Source organism: Falco punctatus (assembly GCF_963210335.1).
Source record: "Falco punctatus genome assembly, chromosome: 6".
Taxonomy (NCBI): domain Eukaryota; kingdom Metazoa; phylum Chordata; class Aves; order Falconiformes; family Falconidae; genus Falco; species Falco punctatus.
The window spans coordinates 833,678-846,212 of NC_137585.1; the positions used below are offsets into that span (position 1 = coordinate 833,678).

At 55.3% G+C, this 12,535-nt stretch overlaps 1 protein-coding gene across 1 annotated transcript; it reads right to left on the reverse strand.

Moving 5' to 3' along the window:
* Positions 1 to 628: 628 nt before the first annotated feature.
* On the reverse strand, positions 629 to 12,459 carry GNB3 (G protein subunit beta 3). The gene is made up of 10 exons (XM_080391464.1): positions 10,817 to 12,459; positions 6,112 to 6,213; positions 5,520 to 5,558; positions 5,243 to 5,349; positions 5,072 to 5,135; positions 4,805 to 4,967; positions 4,639 to 4,705; positions 3,518 to 3,719; positions 2,186 to 2,402; positions 629 to 1,385 (listed from the first exon to the last, which is right to left on the reverse strand). The coding sequence occupies exons 2-10, from the start codon at positions 6,166 to 6,168 to the stop codon at positions 1,279 to 1,281; spliced, it is 1,023 nt and encodes a 340-aa protein (XP_080247590.1). The 5' UTR covers positions 6,169 to 6,213; positions 10,817 to 12,459; the 3' UTR covers positions 629 to 1,278.
* Positions 12,460 to 12,535: the final 76 nt, after the last annotated feature.

The following is a 12,535-nucleotide window of genomic DNA, read 5'->3' on the forward strand; positions in this document are numbered from 1 at the left end:
GACTGAAGCTAACATATGCAGAGGACTGTAGCCTGTTGCAAGGGTCTGGTACGGAGGGTGAGTTCTAAACCAAGATAAGATAGTATTGTCCATTAATATCTTGACCTTCTGTTAAGTTGCTACACCTTGTGGACCTTCAACTCTTCCTAGCAGAGCCCTGGCACCCCAGGATGTTGCTATGAGGCAGCAAGTGGCAGAGAGTCTGAATATAATGGCTGTGACCTGTAATTGAGCTCAAACCTCTCAGGTTTGCAAGGATGCATTTTTCAGCTCTCTGTTCCCACTCCTGGGCAGCAAGGCTTAGGGCTAACGGCCTCTCCTCAACTAAAATACAGGTGGGGAGTGCACTCCCCGGGGGGGTTCGAGGCAGAGCAGGGCCTGTGGGTGAGATGTTCTCTGGACAGGACTAGCAGGCAGCGTTCATGGGAGGGGAGTTACGTTTGCAGTAGCTCATAGCAATGCTGGAAAGAACACAGCCTGCGGTGCTTATGTGAGCTTTCTTTATTTGCCTGGGCTATGAAGTTCTATAACAGGCTCGGAAAGAGGGGCTGATGGCTACTGGTTTAGACAGGGTCACCGCACAATGCAGGAGTGAGGCAAAAAGAGAAGGAACAGCAAGAAGCAGACAGTAAGTAAGAATAATATATTCCCTGGTACGCTGGCAAGTCTGAGGGCTACCTCTCCCCCATTTATGCATAGACAAGACTTTGAGCTAAGTCTTCCCCAATGGAAAATGAGCCCAATTTACATTAACTTTTTGTCTGAGGTTGCATAATAGAAATCTCAAGCCCAGTATCTCTCTGAGGTTGTCTGCAGGGCTATGGGACAGCTGCACAGAGAAGCTGGCTGGAGTTAAATCAGGGACAGAGCTTAGCCTGGGACAGAGGTGTTGGATGAAGGGTCCTCTGAAGGATGGCCATCAAGGTGGGTAGAGATGTTTGAAGGAAAATGCAGGGTGTCTGAACTGCACTGTAAAATCCTGAGACATAATGAACAATGTCTTGCAGGTCTTCAAGCCTGCACCAGGCTGGAAACTGCTGGTTAGAGGTGGAGAGAAGGGCCAGCACATGTGCGCTCCTGCTCCCCAGCTCCCTCTGCTCCTGCTCCCCAGCCTCTCCTTTCCCTTTCACTCTGGGAGACCCCTACAAGTGACCTGTGTCTAGAGACAAGCGGGAGTGGTAGGTAGGCATTTCTGTTGTGCTCAGCTGACGATGCTGCTTGCACGGGCTCAGGCTGCGGGCTGTGCTTCCGCTGCTTGTTCCCTCTCTGTCACCGGCCTCAGTTCCAAACCTTGAGGAAGCTGTCCCAGGAGCCGGTGGCAACAGCCATGCCATCTGCTGTCACCCCCAGGCAGCTCACTCTGTTGTCGTGGCCCGAAAGGATTCCTACAAGGTGGGAAGAAGAGAAGTCAGGAAAAGAAGTGGGGTCTGGGGAGACAAAAGGGTTAACTGTGCTGAGGACACACATGGTGTACCTGCTGTGTACCAACAGCCCTGTGCATCACGCTGTGTGCCCATACCTGTTGGCTAATGAAAGCAAAGGTGCAGAAGGGGTTTTGTGTGGGGCATGAACAACTGCCTGTGGGGCCAGCCAAAGCACGCTGGTGGGAAGGGCTGGCTGCATCCTCGCACCCTGGGGCACGGCAGGACTCGGCAGGGACGGCGTCCTTGCTAACACTGAGGAATAGCAATGCCATTGGGCTGTGCTATAGATTTTCAGAGGCGCTAGGGGCTACGTCTGAAAGAAAAATGGTGCTCAGGTGTAGTCTGTGTGTGAGCATCCCGGACTACCCAAAGATGCTGGATGGAAGCCCAGGTCCACGCTCAGCTCGGTGCCCGGCTGCCAAGTGGCACTGTGAGTAGCTGGAAGCCACCGTCCAGGCTAGGAGAAAGTTAGGAAATACTACTGGTGCTTACGAGTTTTAACTAATAGGAACCTTAATGCTCTTTCCCCCCATGAAACAATGATGTTGTTTAAAGGCTTGGCTTCCTTAACATTAAAACCAATAATTCTACACAAAAGAGTTATACTAGCTCTGGTGTGCTCCTTGAGTGTGAGGAAGCTCTGCTGGGTTTCAGTCAGTACAGGGTGTGTCCCTCGGAAAAAAAATAAAATCCTTTTTCTTGCCTTGGTAGGGACGGAAGACTTTGCAGGGAACAAAAGAGGGACCTCAGGAGCCACTCACCCACACGCTCTGCTTTCAGGGAGTCCCAGATGTTGCAGTTGAAATCATCGTATCCAGCAAGCAAGAGGCGCCCGCTGCGGGAGAAGGCGACTGATGTGATTCCGCAGATAATGCTCTCATGGGAGTACACGATGAGCTCCTGGTCTGCTCGGAGGTCGAAGAGACGGCAGGTGGCATCATCTGAGCCGGTGCAGATGGCTTCACCGTTCGGGAAGAACTGAGGAGGGCACACGCCGGATTTTAATTAGGTTGTGCCTTACAGCCTTCCTCAAGTCTTCACCTCCCTGCTAACCACCAGGAAGCCATGGAGGTAGGAAAACCCAGTGGGACAAGCCACTGGATCATAACATTTCAGTCTGCTGAAAGGGGAGACTGATGCTTCTCCTCAGACCTAGTAAACCCTGTCTACCTCAAGAAAGCCAGTGACCTAGGGGTTAGACCTACTGCAAGATGGCCCAGTGCTCAGGGAAGGTTTATTGTCTCTTTAGCTCCAGCTGTTAGTTTGGGGCTTGACAAGTGTCCACCCGTTGTCCCCCGATGGGGTCTGGCATGATTCAGAGCTGAGAGCTTGCCTCTGTTCGATCCTTACAACCCAGCCTTCTCACACCTTTTCTGTGTCCTGTGCTCTGAGGAGCAAAAGAGGCTGCTCAGGAGCAGGTATGGCAGAAAACCATAGGGCTGGCAGGGTGGCCAGGGGACAGGTGGGAAAAGCTGTGTTGACTGAAGGTGGTGGAGGGGGGCTGAAGCAGCAGACATTGCAGGAAGCTGGCAGGCTCATTTGGCTCCCTGTGCTGTGTCAAGCCAGCACATTTCTTGTCCTGCCACCTGTAGGGCTCCCAGTTTGGATCCCTGCCGCCGAGGAGGATAGTGCCCCCAGATGCCTGTGCTGCCCTCTGTGGAGATTTCACCCCATGATCCCAAGTTCCCAACTCTGCTGCCCGGAGCTGACTAAGACTGAGTTAGGGATTCCTGCTGCCTGGCTTGCAGCTTGCGGCAGGGCTCCTGGAGCGTGCCTGGAGCGTGGCTCCCGCTGGGAACAAAGCTGCACCAGCTCCCGTGTCAGGGCGCTGAGCCCCGCAGACCATGGTGCGCGGGCCATGGCCAAGCAGTGCTTTGAGTCAGGCCTGGGTGCTCTGGTGCCCGGGAAGAGCCAGCCTCCTTCAGGGAGCTCAGGCCCTCCCCGCTTCAGGCTGGATCATAGGGCCAGGGTCTCCCAAGACCCTCGCTCCCCACGTGACTGTGACTTCTTCCAACCTTGCCCCCAGACCCTGTTTTGGAGCTGGTCTACCCTCCGTTTCCCTTGCCCGCCCAGCATGCGGACAGCATACGCACGCAGATGGCGTTGATATCGGACTCGTGCCCTGCGAAGGTCTGGCGGCAGGTGCCCTCCCGCACGTCCCACAGTTTGGCAGTAGCATCGCAAGCCCCAGAGATGAAGAGTTTGAAGTCCGGGGAGACGGCCAGGCTCATGCAGTCTCCAGTGTGACCCATGAACACAGTCTTCTGCTGCCCCGTCTCAATGTCCCAGAGCGCGCTGTGGGGAAGGAGAGGATCAGAGCCAGGCCAGGCAGAGCAAACCCGCCACTGGGCTGAGACCTGTCCCCCCCAGCAAGAGGAGAGGAGCCGGGGCCTGGGTACAGCACGGGGAGAAGGGGGAGCAGGGCAGAGCATCGCTGTGTCAGCTGGGAGCAGCAGGCGGCACCTGCTCGGCTGCTGCTGCTGTTTCCTCTGCTATAGCAGAGGCAGGCTGAGGCTGCGGGTGCGTCGGTTTGGCTGCGTTCCCGTAACCCCTACGACTGAAGGGAATGTTGAGAGAAGGTAAGAGGGACCCGCAGGCGAATGGCTGAAAAAGGTTCTGCCCTGACCCGCGCCCGTAGGGTGCACGGGCTGTGCTTGCTGGGATCCCACATGGCAGCCAGGCAAATGAGCCCCGTTAAGCCTGATCTTTGATGGAAGCGCCACATCCTGACCCGTCCTTAGCCGAGAGGTTCTTCCAAAGGAGGTGCTGGGGTTGGGGGGTGGGTAAGGGCAGCGCTTGGGGTCCCAGCACTGTGAAAGCCAGGAGCCAAAGGTTCCAGGCACTGGCTCTGCAGGTGTCCCTTGCACAGTGGTCAAGACCTGAGATGTGGAACTCGTACGTGGGCTCCACATAAATCTGTGATGTTTTCTGTCCCGGGGTAAGTGACTCTGTGCTTTGTGAGAGCTGACAACGTGGTCCCTACTGCTCCACCCACAGACCCGCGTCTTGACCTGGCCTCAGCTGGGAGAAGAAGCCCCTGTTCTGCCATGGGAGGAAGAACAGATCCGGCTGCCTGAGGCGCTCGCTGCGGCCTCCCCGTGCAGAAGCAACTCGTCCTTAGCAGCGGCGTGCTGCAGAGCGAGAGGACTGCGCCTGCTGCTGCGCCTCCGCGAGCCGGGGGTCATGTCACCAGGATGCAGAAGATAACACTCACCATGTGGTATCTCCGGAGCTAGTCACAATATTGTTATCATCAAGAAATCGGCAGCAGGAGAGGTAACCTGGGAAGCGGGAACAGGCAGATGTGAGGAACGGGGCAGGGCTGGAGGAGGGAGGCTCGGAAGCAGAGGGTGCGCGGGCTGTTGGCAGGCAACGCGCACCTGTATGGGCCGAGAGCTCCCTGCTCACTTTGACGTTGCCTTCACGAGTCTTGAGGTTGTAGATGGAGCACATGTTGTCGAGGCCCCCGCAGGCCACAAAATTGCCTGAGGGGGCATAGGCACAGGTCATGACCCAGGACGAACGCAAAGGGATGGCATGAACCTGGGAGGACAAGAAAGCACGTTGGGACTCTGGCAGCAGAGAGGGTGGGGCAGGGGTGCCAGCGCCCAGGGGACCCCCTCCAGCACCCCGCTGCTGACGCCCACCTTGTTAGTTGTGTACGTGTCCCACACAATCAGCTTCCCATCTTGTGAGGCACTGACCAGAAGTCTGCAAGAGAGGAACAAGATGCTGTTAGCAGCTCTCTTCTCATCAGAGCCTCCTGGCCCCTCGCACCCCTGTGCTGCTGCCCCACCGGTCAGCAACATCTTTCTCACTTGGAGTCTGTGGACCAGTGCATGGCGTAGATCTTGGCCAGGTGCCCACGCAGGGTCCTTCGGGTCCGCATCTGGATGCGGCCAACAACCTCCATTCCAGACACAATCTAAGGAAAGAGCCGGGGGAGAGAAAGAATTAATCTTGGACTGGCAGGAGCTTTACTGTGCCCCACATCTCTGCCCCCTAACTCCACTTCCCAACTGGAGAGAGTTCCCCTGGCAGTGGTGCTAGCTGACCCCCCCCCACGGTCACTGCCCAGCCTGCCCTGCCCCTCACCTGAGCGAGCGTTGTGTCTGCGCACGCTTTCCGGGCATCCTGGAGAAGAGACAAGAGCAGATGAGACACAAAAAGCTGCGTGTTGCAGTCAATGGCAAGCGAACCTCAGGGGCGTAGCCTGGGGGCTGCTAGAAGTAGGAACTGTGGCTCCACCGTGTTTGGACTGTGGCCAACATGGGGGCTCCTGGTCTGTGACTAGGGCACCTGGGCACCACTCAGACATGGGGAGGGTGAGCCAAAAGCTGCCCAGCAGCCAGTTCCCCATGCCTCACCCTTTCCATGGATCCTCCTGTCTGGCAGAACACCAGACGGGGGGGTCCTGGGGACACACTGCACTCTTTGTCCCCCTGCAGACACGACACCAGTGGCCGCTTCTTACCAGTGCCCGCTCTTCTCTTCCTTCCCCTCCCACTGCTCCCCCACCCCCAGCGAAGATCTCCATTGGCATTTAAAGGGCTGTGCAGAACTGCAGAGGGCTCCAAGGATGTAGGTGGAGAAAGATCAGCTCCCAGGTTGTGGCTGAGGAGGAAAGCCTGGGCACGGGCGGGGGTAGACGCTCTCTCAGCAGTTTCATGACTGTTGCCAGCATTACCGCAATCTGCTTCTTCAGCTGCTCAGCCTCCTGCTTCATCTGTTCCATTTCCCCCATCTTTCTGACCTAGGGGTGGCTCCTCCACGTGGGGCAGCCTTGGTTCTGGGGAGACAAACCAAAGGAAGAGGAGTGAGGTGGGAAGGGCACTAATACAGCTGCTCAGTTATGCAGACATAGGCATCTCTGATAAAGGCTTGAACCGCTTTAAGCTATTCAATAACCAGCTATCAAATAGCTGATTAAGGCTTGGTAATATCATGCTGTAGCTGGTCAAAACCCTCAGCACTGGGGAAGATCGTACCGGGCCTGATCAAAGGTCCATTTAGGTTTGGATCCTGCTTACACGTACCCTGGGAAGCTGAAGACCTCCAGAGCCTCTTGCTGAGATTCTGGCCACACTTGTTACTTCATCTCTTTATTTTTCAATCTCCCTATTCCAATTCCTAGCAAATCCCTGGGTCGTCTTCATTGGCTTCTCCCTGTCCATGGCCAAGCTGTCCACCTCGGCTCTGGGAGGAGGAAACATGGCAGGGGGAGCCCAGCGACTATTTCCTATGATTTGTCCTAGGCAAAGCATCACCAGGCAGTGCTTACTGCCTCTTTGACCATCAAGGAAATCTGAGGGCTGCTGAGGTGCTCTGTCAGGGTTCCCTTCATGTTTCTCATTAAAAAAAAAAAAAAAAAAAAAAAAAAAGGAAAAAAGAAGTGGATGTCTAGGGAAGGATCTAAGAACATAACCAGGTAATGGTGCTTCAACTTTCCTGGCCCCAGCTTTTCACTGACATCCAAAGCCAGAGGCAGTGTTACTATATGCAAGTCCTTGACGGACTTTTCCTCTGTGCATTCATCCACACAGCTTTTGTGCCCATGTCAAAGTTTAGCATCCTCGATGCCCCATGGTGGTGACTTCCACAGCTTAGTGGCAGCTCTGCAGAGAAGTTCCTGTTTCTGTTACTCCCAAATGGCACTAGTTCCACTTGGTGGTCCCTAGCTTCTTAGGGGGAAGAAAGGGCAAATGACTGGTCTGTACTCACCCTAGCATTGTGCAGTATTTTACCAATCTTTGTCATATCCATCCTCATCCATCTCTTTTCCAGACTGCAGACCACACTTAGTTATTCCTCCCATGTAAGCCATTATATTCTACTACCTCTGTTGTTCTCTAAGCCCTTTTGACTTGTTTATAGAGTATAGAGGATTGTGGAGAGAGCAGTGAACCAGAACTGTAATCCATATTCAAGATACAGGTGCACCATACGATTATACAGCATCTCTGTTTTTGTTCTCTTTTTTCTCATTACATACACTTAAAACGTCACTAGTGATTCTGGCTTCTCCCACTCCTGTAGACAGATCTGGTCTTTCATTGCTTCAATCCTTCTCCCAGGTAGGTGTGAGTGTCCAGATGTGCCCCAGGTGTTGTTCTTCATTAAAACCAGCGCTTTGCCTCAAGGCCAAGAAGTGCTCCAGCAGCTTCTGCAGAATTTCTCCTAGTCCCTGTGGGTCATGTCGCCTCCATCCCCTCTGGCCTTTTTGCTCAAAGGCTTCGTTTCCTCCAGCCAAGAGGGCTCTGGGTCCTTCCATGCTAGGGGCAATCACAGGCAGATCGCTCCCAGGCCCCACCTTTGCTCGCTGCTTTGTAGAGCAATTTGGGTTTTCCCTCCAGGACCTCTTCCCCTGAGCATCCCCGTGGCCTCCAGGCAGAGCGAGCTCCTGCTTGGTCAGTGACTCCTGTGGCGTGGCTTTGTGTGTAGCAAAGGACAGGGAGACACAGGTTCCCCCTGGGCCCTGGGAGGCAGAGCTTGCTGCAGGGGGAGGCTAGTTCAGGCTGTACTTTGCAGGGGAAGAGCAGTACCTGCTGCCTGCCAGCCTGGACGGAGCCGCAGCGCTGCTGCCTCCTCCTTGCCCCCTGCCCATGGGCTGGACCCGGTGCTGGCCCGGTCTGCTGGCCCCTGCACGTGGTGAGGGACCTGCAGGGGAGCCCGGGGACTACCAGAGCCCACAGGCATGTGCCACAGCAGTGGCCTGGGGCTGCCAGCCTCGGCTATGCAGAAGGATGAGGACAGAGCAGCACCTGAGCTGGGCCCTTTCCACTTTTTTTCCCTTCTCTTGTTTTGGCAGAACAGTGATGACCATTGTTCCTAGCAAGGCTGTGCCTGGCTGGGCGATGCTGGCCATGAAAGCTGCCTGCCTGAGCTTCTCCATCTCTCAGCTGACCGACAGAGTGGGGAGATGCTGGGGAGGCCTGGCAGCTTTCAGCAGGAGGCTGCATGCCCTCCTCACCCTGTGGCACGTGCCCCCGGTTTCGGTGCGCAGTCAAGCTGTGGAGACCACGTCCCGCTCCGGTCGCTGCCTACCAGCACACCAAGCAGCAGCTCTGAACTTCCAGCCACCCTGCGGAGACCAGCCCTACCGCTGTGGTCACACCTTCCCCTTTCTCAGTTTTCCCTAGGACTGATCCTACCTCCCCTCCATCAGCCATGGGCGTCAGATCGCCTTTTCCTGCAGGGCCACCTCTTCCCTCCAGCTCTCTCCTTCCAGTCTCCTCAGCTCAGTCCCCAGGCTGTTCTTTCACATTTGGCCATCTGAGACCACTGTCCCTCCAGCCACCCTACTCTGTCTCTGTGGACTTCTGTTTCTGCCCACCCAGACCTGCGTGGAGATGGAAGCCTCATTCTCTCTTCCAGCTGCTGCCCCAGGTGAAGCCAGCTGCACATGTCCTCCTTGTTACCCATCAGACCCCCAGTCTTCCTGGCAGCTCTCCTCCTGCTTTTTCACTATTCTCTTCCCTTCCCCGGGTGTTTCTTTCTCAACTCTGGCCCTAGCACGGCAGCAATGGTTCCCAGGTGGTGAAGTTGCACAACCAGATGAGGGGCTTTCGGAGCCGGCAGGCAGATCAAATGGCAGGGGCACAATGTCGGGGACGGATAAAAAGGGCTAAATATAGAGAAGGTGCAGCTCAGGTTCAGGACTCTGTCCGAACCTTTAAATCCCTTAGAGGCAACACTCTAAATGAAGTTGGGAATTGTTCTCATCCTCAGAAGGACAAGGAGCCATAGATAAGTGATAATAATAGCTCCAGCTTCGCCTGTCGCCTCCACCAGGCATGTCCCAGTGCAATTTGTGGAGAGTGAGTTACCTGGTCCCCAGTGGAGAGCAGTGCCTCCCAGGAGGACCACGGTGGGCTTGCAAAAGAGCAGCTCATCATGGCCATGTAAATTTAGGACAGGAAATGGGGGAACCAAATGTGGAGGAACAGAGGAAAGGGGAACGGACTTTGGGAGTCTGGCCAAGGCGTATTCCTGCTGTGACCAGCGGAGCCTTAGGGATACACATTTCTTGTGGATCCACGGATCAGCTCACAGTTGCTCGTGGTAGTGGCCCAGCCTGGTTTTAATGGGAAAGGCTTATAACTGGTGCATGCTCAGTGCTTTCTGGAAGCAAGGGCTCTTCCAGGTGGATGCTACGCAGTAGAGGAAATCAGTCCTTAGGTACCTTTGCAAAAGCAATTCACCACCACAAGCCCAGCACTGCAAAGAGCTACTGACAGGAGGACCCTGGCACCAGCACCAGTCTAGAGTTGTGCATCCTACGAGCATCACTGAGGAGCATGGCGCAGCCAGAGCCTGGGCTTAGTCGGTTCACGCCAGCCCTCTTCTGAGCTCTGCCTGGTCTGAGCTCACCCAAGTTCACAGTTCTTGGCTTTTGAGACCATGTTTCATTTCTTCTGCTCTCCAACATGACAGTTCTTCCCCCTCCTGCCTTTTCTGACAAGCTTTCTGGAGGCACCTGCTCTAGCATTCCTGCCTGTGGGCAACCAGAGCTCTCCCGACCCCCCGGGTGTCTGCCCATGGCAGACCCAGCGCCTCTAGGGACCTGGGATCATCTGCCTTCTGCCTTTTGCTGCCACACAGTGACTTTTCAGGGCAGTGGCTGTCCCCCTTGCCCCATGCCATGGCAGGGGCCCAGCCTTCACCCCAGGGACTATCTTACCAAGCCACCTTGTAGGGACTGGGACGCAAGTGGTGGGTGGGAACAAAGCCAGGGTGAAGCCCTTTCTTTCCTATCCTCCAGGTAGCTTCCCACGCACGGGGGAGGGAGTGACCCCCCTGTGGGATACAAGGAGAGGGCTGGAAATAGAAAAGGGAAAGAAAGGTGCAGGAGGGAGGACAGAGTATTAATAGGCAGCATCCTTGGGTCTCTGTAATCCCTGGCTGGCTTCGTATGCTTGCCCTGGTCACCCTGGGCTCCTTGCAGAGCCGGATACAGAGATGATCCCCCTCTCCTGCGACGGAGATCAAAGGCCAAGGTAAAATTATCCTGCTCTGCTCCTTGCTTTCTGAGGGCGCCTTCTCCATCCAGAAAAGGAGCCAGCTGTGGAGGAGTGTGCACAGGGGCACACCAGGAGTGCGGGACTGTGCCTGGTCCCACAGGGGAGGTGTTACCCTCCTCTTCCAGTCTGGGGAGATCTACCTGCCAAGGATTGAACCAGCAACCCCATCCCAGTCCAAAGCCCCTCATCATTGTAAAGACATCTCAGCGCTAACCCCAATTCCTTCCTCACCGCTATCTTGCCTCCCCCATCCCCTGATGGGATCAGCCCTCGTACAAAGGCTTCCCGTAGGCTCACACCAAGAAACTCAGGGTCCCAAGTACCAGGCTCACCAAGGTGACCTGAGGTACCACAACAAGGCAGCATCCTTACCAGGATCCGTAGAGCGAGGTGTGCTGCAGTCCCCCCTGGATGGGACCCTCACAGCCTTCCTCCCCAGCCGAGAACAGCTCCCCGCCAGCCAGAAGCCCCTCGTCCCTGCGTGGCCTCCAGTCAGTCCTGTCTGTCCACCCGGCGAGTCCCTTGCTCCCTCTCTGCTCCTCAGCCTCTCCCAGGACTGATCTCCCCATGGGGAGCTGGAAGGCTGTGGACGGGAGGGGTTGGGGGAGGGCTGATTCCAGGAGCAGCGTCAGGCAAATTAAATCAGACACCAGAGACTTGGGGAAATCGGATTGGGACGTAATGCAAAGCAGGTGGATGGGGAGGGGTGAAAAAAAAGAGTAGCACGCTGCTCCTGAAGGGAAAGAAACCATCACAGTTGGATTTGACTCACTCTGTTTATATCAGCAACAAACTAATAAAGCAAAGATTAGCCAGAACAGGCTAGGATTATCAGCCACTGGGGCAGGGCTTGCTGCACCTCACAGTCCACAGGAATTCCTGTTTTCCTGGGGACAGCATGCCACTCGTGTCCTGGGCAGAGCGGGAAGAGGGATGGTGCTACCCACGGTGGCTCTGCCGAGGGAAAACCAGTGGCAGAGCTGGGGTCACACCCCCCGCAGCAACAAACTGGGCTCTGCATGGGGGAAACCGAACTGGGCACAGGGGCCAGGGGTGGCAAAAGATTTGGTGGCATGCCTTTTGGCAGCCACTTTAGTGGGATGCTCTGAGGGGATTATCTTGGCCTCAATCTCTTTTAATCTCTCCCACGGCTTTGGCCCAAGCCCGAGATAAATACCTTTTAACGGATCTCATCTGACGTCAGGAGGCCATCAGTCTAATCACCCCAGCCACCTCTGGGCAAAGCAAGCCAGAGATGTGGACAGTGACCCCTCACCCAACACATCCTCGTCAAGCAGGAACTGTCCAGCACCCCCACGTAAATCATCAGGATGGACCCACGAGCGCTGGGATGTGATGGACCTCTCGCCAGGGACAGGGAATTTGAAATGCACCCATCAAATTGCCTTTTTCTGCCATGACCCTGGGGAGGACAGGGGCCAAAAAGGGTTGCCAATGCAGACTACTTCCCAAGCTTGCGCGTTAAGGAAGCGCTGGGAAAAAGGAAGCACTGAGGAAAGACTTCCCTTTCCATGGAGCAGGGGCCCTGTGCCAACAGTGATGAGGGGAATCATTCACCCACCTCTTACACCACTGGCCCTGACCCTACAGATTTCTTCCACCTGAACTGCTGTTGGGGTCTCCACGCACAACTCTCATCAAGGCCTGATGTATGTCATGACCACAGATTGATCTCTGGCTCTAATGCTTCCCAGGAAAAGGGTCAGTGCTCTTTTTGATACTCCATATCCACCCCATTCAATTCCTGTTTGGCTACAATATAATCCCATCTCGGACACTAATCCCCTGTGCAGTGACAGCAGGGTGGAAAATGATAAACAAAATATCTCTTCTGTTTTCAGGGGCAGTTTGGTGCACGGGAAGGGAGGGGGGGGAAAAAAAAGAGGCCCTGCTGCGGGGACACATGAGCATACAGTGTTTTTTCATAACAGCACTCCCCACCCTATCCAGGGCAAAGTCATGGCAGTGCTCTCCCCCACTGGAAGTAGCTGGCGTTTGGGCAAACACTTCATTTTCTTTCACTGAAGGCTCAATCTCTTTCCATAATTGGTTAATTAAATTTCCATCAGC